General features: G+C 44.9%; 2 protein-coding genes across 2 annotated transcripts in view; one reads left to right on the top strand and one right to left on the bottom strand.

The window, feature by feature from the left end:
* Positions 1 to 4,093: 4,093 nt before the first annotated feature.
* On the top strand, positions 4,094 to 8,540 carry SVBP (small vasohibin binding protein). Its single transcript, XM_069068181.1, has 3 exons — positions 4,094 to 4,292; positions 5,258 to 5,383; positions 8,101 to 8,540. Exons 2-3 carry the CDS (start codon positions 5,270 to 5,272, stop codon positions 8,185 to 8,187), a joined length of 201 nt encoding a protein of 66 aa, XP_068924282.1. The 5' UTR covers positions 4,094 to 4,292; positions 5,258 to 5,269; the 3' UTR covers positions 8,188 to 8,540.
* Positions 8,541 to 9,204: 664 nt separating this feature from the next.
* Positions 9,205 to 15,471, bottom strand: part of TMEM269 (transmembrane protein 269) — a 12,772-nt gene continuing 6,505 nt past the window's right edge. The window contains 4 exon segments of the mRNA XM_069067876.1: positions 9,205 to 12,446; positions 12,610 to 12,613; positions 13,162 to 13,325; positions 13,327 to 13,379. Coding sequence (XP_068923977.1) covers positions 12,345 to 12,446; positions 12,610 to 12,613; positions 13,162 to 13,325; positions 13,327 to 13,379 — 323 coding nt within the window. The 3' untranslated portion in view covers positions 9,205 to 12,344.

The following is a 15,471-nucleotide window of genomic DNA, read 5'->3' as shown; positions in this document are numbered from 1 at the left end:
TACAACAGCGGGACCACAGAGTAACTACTCTAAGGGAGGGAACTTCACCTCTGGATTCAAATACTCCCACATTTTCAAATGTTAATCATCCATTCATTCCCCATTAATCACACCCCTTCCACAACATCTACAACAGTTCCTAATTACTTTTCAAAACAATTTAAAATTAATGATTGGCTTCCACGGCATCCACCAATAGTCAAGTTTATTGGCTAAATGACCCTCATCTCCAGCTAACACCTTGGTTCCTGCTCTCTGCCAAGCAAACCTGCTTACTTATTCACATACTTGAGAAACATATTCCCACTCTCCCAAAATGTGTACATGCTAGTCATTCTACCTGTGATGGTGTCCCCTCTTTGTTCTGACAAACATATCCTTCCTTTTCCTCTTTCCATGTTGATTAAAGTCTTGCTGCTTGCTTCCGCTCCATTTTAGGCCCTTTGGGAGCACAGAAGCATATAAGAAATTATTCCTGCCCTTGAAAATTGGCTAATGTTGAAATTTTAAAATAAATTAATTTTAAAAATAAAGAAGGAAGGAAACAAAAAAAGAAAAGATATTTTCAATGGAATTAGAAAGACCAGCCATACATACCAAGGACAAGACATTCCATCTATCAGCTCTGGGATGGTAGATGGAATCTACATGTGAGTAGTGAATAGTGGTTTTACTAATTTTCACTGCATGTCCTCTATGCTTGGAATGCTTTCCCTCCTCATCTCTGCCTCCCAGCATTCCTGGCTTCCTTCTTAGTCCTAGTTAAAATCTACAAGAACCCTTTCCCAGTCCATCTTAATGTCAGTGCACTCTCTTGGAGATTATCTTCAGATTACCCTGCCTTATCTTATTCATGTATAGCCATTTGCATGTTTTCTCCTCCACTAGACTGTGAGTTCCTTGAAAGCAAGGATTGGGTTTTTTGCCTTTGTTTATAGCTCTTAGCAATCAGCATAGTGGCTGGCACATAGTAGATTCTTAATAAATGCTTGCTGATTTGACATAAAATAAAGAACAGTTAAAAGTAACATGTAAAGAATGCAATCTACCTTGGATTTCATCAGTGTGGAGAATGGTAGTCTTGGCAGACTAGCCATCTCAGGCAAAATTTCATATTGTACATTGAGAGGTTCACAGGGTCATAGGATTTAGAACTGAAAGGAGACTTAGAGATCATTGAATCCAAACCTCTCAGTCTACAGATAAAGACCCTGAGAAGTTAAACACTTTCACAGAAGTAGAAGGTAAGTAACAGTGACCAAGGTCATCTGACTCCACATACAATGCTTTATCCATTATGCCATGCTGCTGTTCTTTCTGGTCTTCACTTAGTCAATCAACTAGCATTTATTAAGCACCCACTACATGCCAGGCTATGTTAGAAACACCGGAGACACAAAGAGAAGTAAAAGACAGTCCCTGCCCTCCTGGAGCTCACAGTCCAAAGTCTGGGAACTTCAGGGGAATGAAGTTGAGGAGAACATAAACTCTTTGAGTGTAGGGCCTTCTTGTGGTTTTGTCTTTGTGATCCCAGCACTTACCACAATGCCTATGACTAGGTCCCTAATTGATGCTGGCTAAATTGAACTGGACTGAATTTAGAAACTTAATTTTATCAGTTTGTGCAGGTAGGATGTTTTTTCCCTATCCTACCCTTTTATTTTCCCAGTTTTTCTGTGTGCCACTAGACAGAATGTATTTGTTGTCAGGTTATTTTGCTTTGTTTGAGTGCCCAGTCTAGTTCTTTGGCATGTATCTCTAGGCTTCCTGCAATCATTATTACCTTTCAATTTTTCTCTAAATTTTCCAAAGTTTGCTTCACTTTTCAGTTCTAAAATGGAATTTTCTTTCCTACCAAATTACCACATGGAATTGTACTGAAATTACCATTCCAGAACATTGACTCAAAATTCCTTCTGGCTAAATACTGAAGTTCCAATTCTCTACCAAGAGCAAGTCCAAGCTATTTTCCATGTGGCTTCCCAAATTTCCCATTCTAGAAAGCAGGCATTTTTCCAAACCAAAAACTTTACCTTATCTCTGTATTTCATCTTAGCTCAGTGCCTAGTACAAGGTAAATCCTTGAACCTAATGAGACTTTCTGCCAGACTGAATTTGGATTGGGTTTCTACCTAATGGAATTCCCCAATCTTATTCAAAATCAAGAGACAGCTATTCCAATAGCTTTGCAGACTTGGTTAATAGGACTCATACTATCATAATGTCTTAAAAAGCACCACATCCTGAGCAATAAAAATAAACCAATGACTTACTGTGTACCTGGCACTGGTTGGTTGTTGTTTTTCGTTCTCAAAGAGCACCAAAATGACATCACTATACTAAAGTCAAGTTTAAATGTGTTGGACCTGTGGCTGATCAGAGCAATACAAGTTGGAATGCTCTACCACAGGTCAGGCACAAATAGTTCATGTGAACATTTGGGGTGGATAATCTCAATCTGCCCATCCTGCATTTCCTTTGAGCTGTTTCCAGGGATACAAATAACAGTAAAACAGTGCCTGCCCTAGAGGAGCCTACAGTTTAAAGGGGGAAATAATATGCAAATAACCATGAACAAACAAGATACATAGACAGGATAAACTGATGATAATCTCAAGGCCAACCCTCTAGGATGCAAATCAGGGAAAGTTTCTTGTAGAAGATGGGATTTTTAGCTGAGACTTGAAGGAAGCCAGAGAAGCTAGGAGATAGACATAAGGAGGGAAAAAAGGCTGGGCATGGTGGACAAGTCAATGGAAACAAGGGAAAGTGTTATCCAATTTCTATCTCTCTTTCAACTCCATGAAGCTTTCTACTTCAGCCTACATTGATCTTTTCCTTCCTCTGTTGAATAATAACCCAAGAGATTTTGGTTCATGGTATAGAAATATCATTCCATATTAAAAACTGATGCTATATTAGTAGAATGTGAGCTCTAGTGGTCCCTACTAACCTGAGAAGGCTTCAAATCTGCTCATCTCTGTGCTTGTCTTAGACACAAAGGATAGGCTTGCTAATCTGAACTAGGCTCATTTCCAAAATGTTGCCCAATAAAGGATTGCTCTTTTTTTTTTCTCTTCATGGCATCTAATAAAATTATTTGCTGAGATATATAATAGTTGTGGTCTGCATTGTTGAAGTGCCTATATCCATGAAATCACATTTTTAAAAATTATTATTGTTAGCTAATGGCTTGTGCATACCAGTTTTTTTTTTTCCATTTGCTCCTCTGTTGGCCCTTTTTAGAAAATGAGAATGATCTTGGTATCCATTTGGTAAATGGATGTGCAAAGATAGAAGAAAGAAGACAGGCAGATTTTTTTTTTTAACCTGCCCAAATGAGGGGAAGGGCTCATTATTAAAAAAAAAGCTAGGGCTAAATTGAGTTTCAGTGAGGGTCAAGTAAAATAGGTCTATTTTGGGGAGCAGAAGGATGTAAGAGTGGGCTGGGTCAAATTTAGATTTGTAGGGACAGTAGGGAATCGTTTCTTGAATAGTGGGGGAACCCTTTCAAGAAAACTGAGCCTGACTGTGCAAAAGTTACATCAGTGTTACAAAAGTAGTAGCCAAGTATCACAAGAGATATATGGAGGAGGAAGAGAAGGTAGGGAAGAGTCAGAAAAAAAGAAGCTTTGGACTGGGATGAGGGATGTGGAATAGTTGCAAGAAGAAAATTGCAGCTTTGAAGATCTGGGCTAAGGTTGTTTGGTGACCAGGATAGGGAGAAACCTCAAAACTGTAGGAGGACTAACGGAAGGAATAGGAGACGGTTAGTATCCTGACTCCCAGGCGGCCTCTACAGGTAGTGAGTTTCCGGTCAGTAAAGGTCTTCAAGCAAAGGCTGTAACAACAGCTTGTCAGGCACACAAAGAAGCCCGACAGGTATGGTTTGGGGCTGGACGACCTGAAGGGCCTCTTCTGGCTCTGAGAGTCCGTGATTATTGGCTTCACCCCTCCCCTCTCGCGCCTCCTCCAAGTGTCCTCTTTTCAGCTGTTTCCTCAAAGGTTTCCACAAGATCCTTTCAAACATTTGGTCGCCCCACGGTCCTACCCCGCCCCCGCCCCCCACAATAGCTCAGTGCGCATGCTTCGCTCCCTCCGCGGGAGCGCGCGCGCGCCCTCTCCCAGTCCCTTCCCCCAGTCAGCTCGGGACTGCGCGTGCCAGCTTCTTCCCCTCCCCCACGCCCCTTGTTCGCTTCTTTCTTCTCCAGGCAGGGAAAGGAATCGAATTCCGAATTCGCGATCAGATCGAGTGCCCCGCCCCTCTCTCGACATTTTGCCCAGGGAGGGAGGTAGGAGTTGCCCCAGGGGCGGCCGGGGGAGGGGAGGGCGGGGAGAATGTGTGACCCGGCATTGTAATAGAGGGGGAGACTCCTGCGGCGAGGGCGGGAGTGGGGGGGGTGAGGGCTAGGGGTCCCTCCGATCGGGCCTGGCCCTGGGGGGGGGGCGGGGGGAGGAGAGAGGGGAGGATACCCGCGGTGGAGGAGGAGGGAGCGATGGGGAGAACAGCGGCGGGAGGGAGGGAGGGAAGAGAGAACAGCGCCGGAGAGAGGAAGGCATGTGGCGAACAGCCGAGGGGGGAAAGAGAAATGAAGAGAACAGCTGGGGGGAGGAGGGAGGGGCAGAGAGAACAGCCGTCGGCGGAGGGAGGGGCTGGGAGGAGTAGCACCGCGGGAGGTGGGGATAGAATTGGAAGAACGGCGGCCCCCGGGGGCAAGGATTGAATGGAGAGAACCCTAGCCCTCACCCGGGGGAGGGGTGAATGGAGAGAACAGCTGGGAGGGAGGGGGTGGTTGCAGACCCCAGTGGGGCTCCGGGGATGGGGGTATCCTGGAGAAGGGGGAGTCAGGAGGAGGACCAAGGGGCACATGCTGGCCCGAGGGCCCTGAGCCTGCCTCCAAGATGTAGGAGCAGGACGTGGAAGGTGCTGGATTTGAATTCAGAGGATTCGGGTCGCCAGTGCCCGACCTGTGCAAAATCTTAGAGACCCTGAGCGAGTCCCTCCCGAGACAGTTTCCCCATCTGTAAAATGAGGGGCTTTGGACCAGCTGATGCCCCTAACGTCCTTTCTAATCCCCAGCCTGTGATCTTAGGAGAGTTTGCCGGGGTTTGGGGGGGAGGGGTCGGGGTTCTCCCGAGGAGGGTCGCCTTCAAGGTGCTTGTCTTTCCTTCCCTCCCCCCCCCCAAAAAAAAAAAAAACCGTTCAGCACAAGACGGCTCCATTCTCATTTCGGTCAGAACTGTGCTTGAATTACAGAGAAAGTAAGGCATGGAGCCTTCTGGTCGGAAAGAAAAACCCAAGGTGAAGGAGCCTGTGACTCGAGTAGAGAAAGCCAGGCAGAGATCAGCTCAGCAGGAACTGAAGCAAAGACAAAGGGCAGAGGTGAGCCCCAGCAGCTCTTGGGTGGTTCTTGTTCAGTCCTTTCAGGCACCCCATCTGGGGTTTCCTTTTCCAGCTTGTTTTACATGTGAGGAAACTGAGGCAAACAGGGTTAAGTGACTTGCCCGGGGTCACCCAGCTAGTAAGTGTCTGAGGCTAGATTCGAACTCAGGTGTTCCTGATTCCAGACCCAGTGCTGTATCCTGAAGAGAAGGTCTTACCATTTTACTCCCCTACTCAGTAAATTCCAGGGGCTCCCTGTTGGTTATCTCTAGGATCATATAAACCCTCTCTTTCTAGCCCATTACATATAATTCCCTTTCATGAATCCCAGGATTCTGGCAGACTCCTCCTGCATCTTTCATTTCTGTGTGTTTTCACTGCTGTCTTCCAAACCCAGAGTGCTCTCTCCTTGCTCCACCTCTTAAAATCGCTGGTTGCTTTGTCAGTTTCTCTTTTCCTCCATCCCTTGCTTTTCATTCTGCCTACCATCCCTAGTCCTATGCAGAGGCATTGCTGCCCCATGGGAGCAACTTAGGAAGGTGAATGTCCCAGCCCCAGCTCTGTTCAGGTCCTGGCTCTGGAAGCCTCCTCCCTGGGGAGCCCACTGCCCTGGAGTATAGTTGCACCTGCTCTCATCTGAGTTACTGTATGTGTACCATAGCCCTCCACTACCAACAATCCTTCAGCCCTTCATTATTCTTCATCTTGGATGAAGAAAGGAAGGGCTCCTATCCCTGCCCCATGCAGATACTGAGTCAGAGGCCTCTTTGCCTCAACATCATCTGCCCTCTGGCCTCACTTTGGCTCTCCACTTCCTCCCAAGGGCCCAGGCATGAAGGTCTGCCATTAGCAGGAACATGGGCTTCTGCCTTCACACCTCTTCTTCCATTCCCCCTTTCTGGCCTAAGGAGTTGGCATTCACAGTTGGCACTACCCCTCTCAAGGGTAGGACTTGGTAGTGAAGGCTGGCACTCCAGGGCTTTCTGCCTCCACACCAACACTGCAGCCCTTCCTTACCACCAAGCACCCACACACTGGAGTGGGAAGGTTTCTCTACTCTGGAACAACCATGTGTGGGGCTGGATCACCTACAGCCAGGCCCTGAATAGGGTCTTACTCACAGTAAGGAGTTCACAAAGGTTTGTTAATATATTAATTAATTAATAATATTTAATTAATACATGGAGCCCTCATGCCCTTTGTGAATTTGCCACCTCCCTACTTCAGTGACATCGAGGCATGGATCGGACACCTGAGCTCTTTTAATGTTGTTTTCCTTTAGCATCACTTTATATATTGTTTTTGTTCTACTCACTTCACTAAGCCATCAGTTCATACAGATCTAACTAGATTTCTCTGAAATCAACCCTTATGTCATTTTGGGCAGCAAAATAATATTCCATTACATTTGTAAAAGATGAGTTCTTCACCCATTCCCAAATTGATGGCCTTTGAAAGTCATTGAGTTCTGTTTGGAGTCATCTCTGACCAGTGATCTTGTGATCTACTGTTGCAGTTTCATGTTGTATTCTGCTGGAACCATCTCAAAGAATTCAGAGTCAGACCACCTCCAATCCAAATATAGGCTTACCCCATCAATGGTAGGTAGGCAGTCAGGAGGGTACCAAATTTAGACCATAGGAGAAAGACAAATGTAGTTGATGTGTAACAGATTTTTGCTGTTATGGTACCTCAAACCATTTAAAAAACTTCTCAAAAACAAATTTAAAGAATGGAACTGTAAACTTCTAACAGTTTGCTTCAAAGGAGATATTTTCATAATATACAAATAGCATTTTCTTTGTTGCCAGCTCTGCTTTCTTTCCCCTGTCTCATATCATGTCTATTTGTAATTTTTTTTTTTGCCTTTTGGAGGGAAATTGGGGTTAAGTAACTTGCCCAAGGTTACACAGCTAGTTTTTTTTTGTGTGGGTGTTAAGTGTCTGAGGCCGGAACTGAACTCGGGGTCCTCCTGACTCCAGGGGCTGCACTTTACTCACTGTGCCACCTAGCCACCCCTGTCTATTTGTAATTTGTATGGTTCAGTGAGCATGTTATATCAGACCCATTTATTCAGCCCTTCTCCAGTAGTCATATATACGTGTGTGTATATATACATACAGACATACATATATTTACAGTTTTCACTTTTGTTATTATAAACAATGCTGCTTTGAATGTGTTTGCAAAATTAAGTCTTTTTCCCTTTTAAATAAAATCCTTAGGCTTTGGGCCTGACAGTGCAGTCCCTGGGTCAGGTGATAGGATCAGTTTTATACATCTTTTTGTACATTACCAGATCATTCTCTTAAAAAATCCCCCAGTGCTGCCTTTTGCCCTCGTTCTCCTTTTCTGCCTCCATGTTCAGTTTGTTATTTTTGACACCTGTTGCCAGTTGGGTGCTTTCTGCATGTTCCTGAAGTAGCTGTGGAGCCTGTCTTTATCTCCTTGCCTTTGATCCCTCCCTGTACAATCTCTGGGCTGTCCATTCCGAGCTTCAGGTTCTTCCTGTGTAACACAGGAATAACAGCATCAGCAGTCCCAGAGTAACTGCTCTCACCAGAAAGCGACTTCATCTTTCTTCCCTCTGTGTCAGCTAGAAAGCCCTGGCTTCCAGCCTCACTGGTAATCAGGCCCTTTCACCAAACCCTCCCTGGTCCTGCACTGACACCTTCCTTCCTTCATCTCTGCCGTCTCTCTCTCTCCCTCTCCTTCAGATTTATGCTCTCAACAGGGTCATGACAGAGCTGGAGCAGCAGCAGTTTGACGAGTTCTGTAAGCAGATGCAGCCTCCAAGAGAATGAGCTCTCCACAGCACTAGGACCAGGTGGGACCCCTGAGCCTTCGGTTGTGACCTTTGTAACCAGCTCTTCAGAGGTGGCTCATTTTGGGCCATACAGATGTAGAGACAGAGATTTATGTACTTCCTAAAACTGGATAAATCTGAATTTACTACTCTTTGTGCCTGCCTCTTCACCCATCCCTCTCTTCCTCAGGTCAACGTCATCTTTCTGAAGACATTTTTCTAGATTTTTTTTTCAATTTCAGTTGTTTGAGCTAGGGTGGGAGGGGGAGTGGGAATGGAGAAGAAAATCATTGTTTCTAGTGGGACTTTCTCACTTCTCGAAGAAAATAAATAAACTAAACGTTCAAGGCCTGCTTGTCCAAGCCTTAGCTTGGATGTCTGAGTCCTAGAGGCTGGAGTTTTGGTGGGTAAAAAAAGTGGAGATGAGCAAAAAAAAAAAAACCTGCCTTGCTCAGTATCCCAGAGAAAAAGGCTGCATGGCATGCTGATGGACCTTTCCTCCTGCTTCCTGCCCTATCCATCCATTGTTCCTTATCTTCAGCTCCTTCCAGCTGTTAGGTTTTGGGAGGTAATGAGAGGGAGAAAGGTGTTGGATGACTGAAAAGATAACCAGTCATTGGCCCAGATCTGTGGGAATCCCATAATCCCAACTAGAAAGCTGAAAACCAGGTTTCTTCTGTTGCCCTCACAAATGGATACCAAACAGATTGACCACAAAAGGTGGGTGGGTTTTAGGTGCTATTCTCTTTCCTTTGGGAGCAATGGTAGCAGCTCTAGAAATTAAGCAGTGAGAGGAGGGCCCTGACCTGCCCCTCCAGAGTCAGCCAGCCACCTATCCGGATCTTAGGGGACCATCCCTTGAATTTCTCTTCTCATTTGTTTTTAACAGGTGTCACAGAAATGGTCATTTCTACCTAAACCCTTGTAAATGAGGCTATATCACCTCAGATTCATCTTTTTTCTGACATTGGGGAGAAGGAAACTACTTTTTTCAGGAAAAAGGTCTAGTCTGCTATAGGAATGGTTTAGGAAATGATTTGTGAGAATGTAGCTAAGAAAAAGATCACTGAGAGAAATAAGATGGGAATATGTGGGAGTGTCCTGGTGTCCTCCTGGTGAGGTCACCAGGCATGTTCTGAGCAGCCCTGGAACTACTCCTTCCCCTTTTTTCTCCTTTCCTATTTCCTCTGCCCCTGCTGGAGCTTCCAGAGTCCCAGCCCTGAGAGAGGGTGGCAGGGGGTGGTGGGAGAGTCTCAGCTCTTCCCCCTCTGCCAAGGTTATGCCTTAGGGAGATGTGATCCAGCAAGTTGGAACTTGGAATAAATTTACACATAAAAATAATGTCATAAAGGATGGTCAGCTTCTGTTATACTTTATAGTTCAACTGATTATAGATTGAACAGGCTTTTGTAGGATCTCTTACCGTAGGAACACAATGTGACTTTTGTGGGCAATGTGCCAAGTTCCAAATAGCCAGCTTGTAGACCTGTGGAGGAGTGTCTTTGTCAGCTTCTCGCCCACAACCTGGCCTGTAGCTGTGATGTGCTGGGCATCGGTGCATTCTTTTGGTGTTAGAAGGTGCTGCTCCGAAGCAGAGAGACTTAGGTCTCTGCATGTGGGACTGAGCCCCCTCTGCTCCTCCAGGGATTCCCTTCTTTGTACTCCTTTCTTCTTGGCTGGGGTGCCGAGCAGTCAGCCATGTGGCAGAATTATTCCCATACTCCTGCTTGGGAGCCTCCTGAGCCCAGTGTGATCTGTTTTCAGTTTTTTGGGCTCCAAGGAGGTCAGAGCTGCTGCTGTTGCTATGAATTTTAAAAGTTCAGCTAAAACAGGTCCATTTTAAATACAAGCATTGGCTCTGCCATTTATGGGCTGGGTAGCCAGTAAGATTACCTACAGAAGAAGCTTGCTTTTCTCGGTGTGGGTGGGAGTGGAGATGGGTTAATAAGAGGAGGATTCAGCTGGAAGAGAGAAGGCCTGTCTTCCGTTCCTAGTTCAGCAAGCCACTGTTGCACCTATGACCAATCAGTCCCCAAACTATTATAGTCAAATTTCTTCATCTATGGAATGGGTATAGTAGTCCCAGCCCTCTCATTTTCTTTTGAGACAGAGCCCAAAGGAATCAGATTTTAGAAAACACCAAACCCTAAGAAACAATATCAGATAATGATTGCAACATACTTGAAATTGTGTCCAGCCTCAGTAGACTCAGCTGTAAGAGGAGTTGGGGACAAGGGTATGACTTCCTTAGGTTCATGAAGGCCACTTCATTTTTTAACCTTGGAAGGCAGGTGCTCATTTCTAAATTTAAAGACTCAGCTGCATTTTCATTAAAGTCATTCTTCTGTAAGTATTGGACAGTACAAGTGTAAAATAGTAAATGTTTTTTAGCAGCCTGGAACTTATACATCCAAATGGGTGTTGTCCCCTTTACAGTGGTTTGCTTGGAAAGCTGTATTTCATGCAGCCATCACTCAGAACCCTTGTAGAACTTCTCTTACAATTGTCTCCACAATCTCAGCCATGTTTTCCCAGATCTCCTCAGTGGTAGCAAGCATTTGTCCTTTGAGGGTACATTTAGTTGATGATGTTGGCGACTTGCAGAAGTTATTTGGGGCCCTATGTAGTAATTAGGGAGAACAAACAGGCTGAAGAATCCCAGAATTGGCTGAAAAACAGTATGTTCTCTATAAAGGGATGGGACCACCTTTAGGTGGTTCATAAGGCAAGTCCCAAAGAAGAGCTGAGCTTTTTCTAGGGCTCTAAGAAGAAAAAAAAAATAATTACAAGTTGGAGGCAACCTGAGGGTTTTGGAGCCTTCGTGGTAAGGATTTCCTCTGGCAAAGGGCAGGGCTGGAATTCCAGCTAGGAAGGCTAGGTTCCTGCTTCCTGGTCGGAATGAAGCCGACAAAGCTTTCTAATTTGGTAGCTTCTGAGAATTTGGCAAATGATAGGTTTTACTGTTGTCGGGGTGGTAAAGAGATGGCAAAAAAAAAAAAAAACACTTTCCATAGCTGAGACTCCACAATTTTATCATGGGGGTAGAAGGCATTGTGAAAAATCATCATTAGGATAACCAGGTTGTAAGAAGGAGCCTTTGGTTGGGAGGAAAGTAGAGGCCAGGCTTTGAGGTACTTACTGAGCTAGAGTATCTGTATCTGATTCCTGCAATAACTAGGGGCTTAGACTACCTGGATTTCTATGGTCCCACCTCTGAGAAGCAAAACTTTTCAGTAATGCTAGTATTAAAGTAGCTAGTAGGCCACTTTGGGGACCGCTTATTTGGATGGATAAGTTCTATCAAACCTATCTTATTTATAATCACATTTTGCATATGTGTTCCCATAACTAAGACATTTCTAGGATGCCAAATTGATGTCAAATCCTGCATGTGACATTGAGAGTTAGGTATTTGGGAACATCTGGATTTCTAAAGCTTAGGATGAAAACAGCATGTGTATGTGGCCCCAGAATTCATACATAATGGACTCATGTTGCCATTTTTTCCGTTCACGTTACAACTTTCAGAGAAGCCAGAGAGAGAGAATCTTGGAACTGTATTTTTTAAAAGGGGAAAAAATTTTGAGTAGCAATATTCCAAACTTGTCCTTGTGATTTAGCATTTTTAGATAAAATGAACACATCCTTCTCAACACTAATATTAGTGGCAGGCTCATAAGTCACTCAGTCACTTCTGGACTAACCATGTCCTTTTTGCCTCTCCTCTCAACATGTTACAAGGAACAAACACCAAGTGAGACCAAAACCACAACTGTAATGATTATATGGTGGGAGAGGGAACAGGGCTTTAAAACAACTGACTTCACACCTTTCCAAGTGGTTTAGATCACCAGTGTTCTTTTTCCAGCCTAGCCCTCCCATGTGAAAAAAAAAAGGAAATTCTTAAAGTACAGACTATTATCGTTCCTCAAAGTTTTCTGAAGTAGTAGGGGATGGGATGGAGAATCCTGATGGAAAGCAAAAATCTTGTAGTCCATTACTCTGATTTGTGATCCCAGCTCACCTAAGTCATGGTCAAAAAGAAAGGTTTATTAAGGATTAGGTGCAACATGATGGAACATACTGGCTTGTGCTCTGAGAGCAAAGGGAGTGTCTGGTGAATGAGTTGTCCCTGGTGCTTGGGGTCAAGCCAAGCTAAGCTACCTTGTTCCATATGGTAGTTGGGAAAAAGATGTAGAAGGTGGCCCAAACCAAGTAGTAGAAAGGATTCATTGAGAATGAACACCAGGACAATATCTGAAAGAGAAAACCCATGTCTAGAGGGACTAGGACCTATGTGGCTACCACTCCCAGAGCCCTCACCCCCCCTAGCTTTTTTATTTTAATTTCCTAAAAGGTTCAAGATTATCAGGGATCGAACTATGATTATAGCTGCACTCTCTTCCCATGAAATCCCAACAAACCTGGAGGGAAAGGGAGAAGGCAGGAGTGGCTATGAAAACCAGCACCAAGATCCATGAGTGGATGATCTCCTGTGATTGGTGACCAAATCTGCTCTACTACTTAGGGGCCTAAAGAAGATTAAGTAAGGTCAGTCTTATGATGCTAAGCTTAGTTAGACCTTTAGTCACACTTCTACCTAGAGAAAGTTTGACATGCTTACTGTCTAGTCCACAATGAATGGGGAAGGCAAATGGGGCTATTGGCAGCACAGGTGGGAGGAAGACCCAGTGGGGTTGTGGGGCAGGGGAAGGTGCCTCCTCCCCCCTGGGCACATGGAAGAAGCCACCAAGAAGATAAACATGTGGATGCTGATGCCAGGATATGAGTGGTGAAGCAGGAAAGAGAGGACTGGAACAAGAGACGAGCCATCAGGGGACAATGATAATACTGAGAAGGTAAATTGACCTGGTTCTAATGCCTAATTCAATGAGATCTTAGTACCAGTCACTCCTGGCACAGAATGGATTATTCAAAGTCTCGAAGAACAACTGTTTCATTTTATTAAAACCCAGATTTCCACTCACCAAGGCCAAAAATCACCTTCGAAAACTGGGACTCCAGGATTTTGTTCTGGGGGTAGGAGCATTGGTCCAGCATGAAGTCCATCATCAGAATGACCAGGCTTTGAAGAAGAAGCTTGTTGCCTTTGGTCAGAAGGGAGGTTGCCTTTGGACAGCAAGGAGGAAGCATATGGGCAGGGTAGTCCCTGGTACATGAAAGGGATTCCTATGAAGGATATGATCATCAGGATTACCTTGCTCTTAGTACTTTGAATTCCTTTAAATGAGGGGGTCTACCCAAGAACATGCTTTTCTCTCCCCTGAAACCAATGTCTCTCTCTAGGACATCAGCCCTTTGAGGGCTGGGTCTCAGGGGCTGTAAAACTTGCCCATTGGGTAGGAAGGAGGTTGTCTACACCAACAGAGGAGCATGTGCTTGGAATGGTGTTTGTAGCAGTGGGGATGGGCTTGCTCTAAGCCTTCTTCTTACTGGTTGGCCAGGGTTGGGGGCCTGCCAGAAAAGAACTGATGGTGGCCCCAGCCTGGGAATTAGCAGCTCTGTGTCCTCACAAACCAGGGCAGTGGGCTAGACACTGAGGTTGGGCAGCACTATAGACCCTGGGGAAACTCAGAGATGGAGCTATATGCAAGAGTGAACATGTGCAGCTAGCTAGTTTCCTTGGACAGTCACCATCAGGGCCCTTTGCCTTCTCCACAGCAGACAAATGATACACCCAGCTATAGACAGGTCCCCCAATGAAGGCCCAGGGAAAAATCATTAGGTAGCTATTTGTCCCTGTAAAGACTGAAGGGTGCTGGGGAACCCTGCCTGCCTCCAAATCTCCTGTCTGCTTTTTGACACAGCTTCAGGTGTTTTATTTAAGTGTCCCTATGCAAATGTCCCAGGAAACATAACACGTTATTGTTAGCAACTGTTAGCATCAGTAACATGAATTGGTTTGTCCAAAGCCTGTGGAATCCTCTGTCTAGACCCAGGGTTCTTCACTTTTTCTGTATCATGGACCCCCTAGTCCACCATCTGGTGAAGTCAAGGACCCCTTCTCAAATAAGGTAAAGGACATAGGATTGCAAAGGAAACCAATTATATTGAAATACAGTAATCTATATATGTATACATATATATATATATATATACATATATTTTAAAGCACTTGGGGTTAAGTAACTTGCTCAAGGTTACACGGCCAGTTATTTCTGGGTGTGGTGCTAAGTATCTGAGCCCAGATTCAATCCCAGGTCATCCCGACACTGGGGCTGGTGCTCTTACTCGCTGTGCTACCTGGCCGCCCCCCAAAATATATTTTTAAAATGTTCACAGACCCCACCTTAAGAACCCCTCATCTAGGGACACTCTCAGTCTCTAGGAAGTCATATCACGATGAGGTCTAGATCTCTCCAGCCTGGGAGGCGTTTATAATATCTATATGTGAGTATAGCTAGGTGGTGGGGTGGATAGAGTGTAGGGCCTAGAGTCAAGAAATCTTCCTGGTGCAAATCTGACCTTAGAACCTTACTATGTACCTTGAACAAGCCACTTAATCCTGTTTGCCTCGGTTTCCTCATCTGTAAAATAATCTGGGGAAAGAAATGGCAAACCACTCCAGTATCTTTGCCAAGAAAACAGTGGTTTCACAGAGAGACAGACACAACTGGGACAAATGAACACAATGTATAAATATCTGAAACCTATCCCTAAATCAACATTATGCCATCAGTCTTGACTTCTGAGCAATATGAAGCCCCATATTCTTCCTGCATCTCATTTTCTACCATCTGAACCTTACTCTCTCTCAAACAGTTATGGTTCCAAATCCCACTCCTGTCCCTTTTCTCCTATCAACCAGCACACAAATGGGGTGGGGGTTAGTTCTTGCTAGGTGCAGGTCTTTATAGCATTTCACCAGTCAGGAAAAGGCCATAGCAGGTGTGAGAAGATTCAGAGAGCTGTTTGGTCCCAGCTCTGAAGTGATTGCTTTACCAGACCAGGCCAATCATATAGCTCCTAGAGAGACTAAGGTCAAGAAGGGGCCTCAGGTTTCATCCTAGCATGGCTGTCAGTGGAGGACCATAAGGGCCAATAGCTCCAAGAATCTTAGTTTGTGAATGTGAATCTGGAAATTTTTATTTTCACTGGTGCAATTTTTCTAAGAAAAGAGACAGTGCTCTCTGGTGGTGGAAGTATGGGTTCTGTTCTCAAGCTCAAAGGCCCTTCTAGGGAATGGGGAGTCCTTGGCAAGACCTTAAGAGCTGGAAGGGACCATGTAAGTCATTTAGCCCATTCTCCCTCCCCCCCCCCC

Source organism: Petaurus breviceps, unplaced genomic scaffold, assembly GCF_028583685.1.
Source record: "Petaurus breviceps papuanus isolate PSGF00001 unplaced genomic scaffold, PetGlider_PUasm1.0 90760, whole genome shotgun sequence".
Lineage (NCBI taxonomy): Eukaryota > Metazoa > Chordata > Mammalia > Diprotodontia > Petauridae > Petaurus > Petaurus breviceps.
This window is presented reverse-complemented; position numbering and strand designations above follow the sequence as displayed.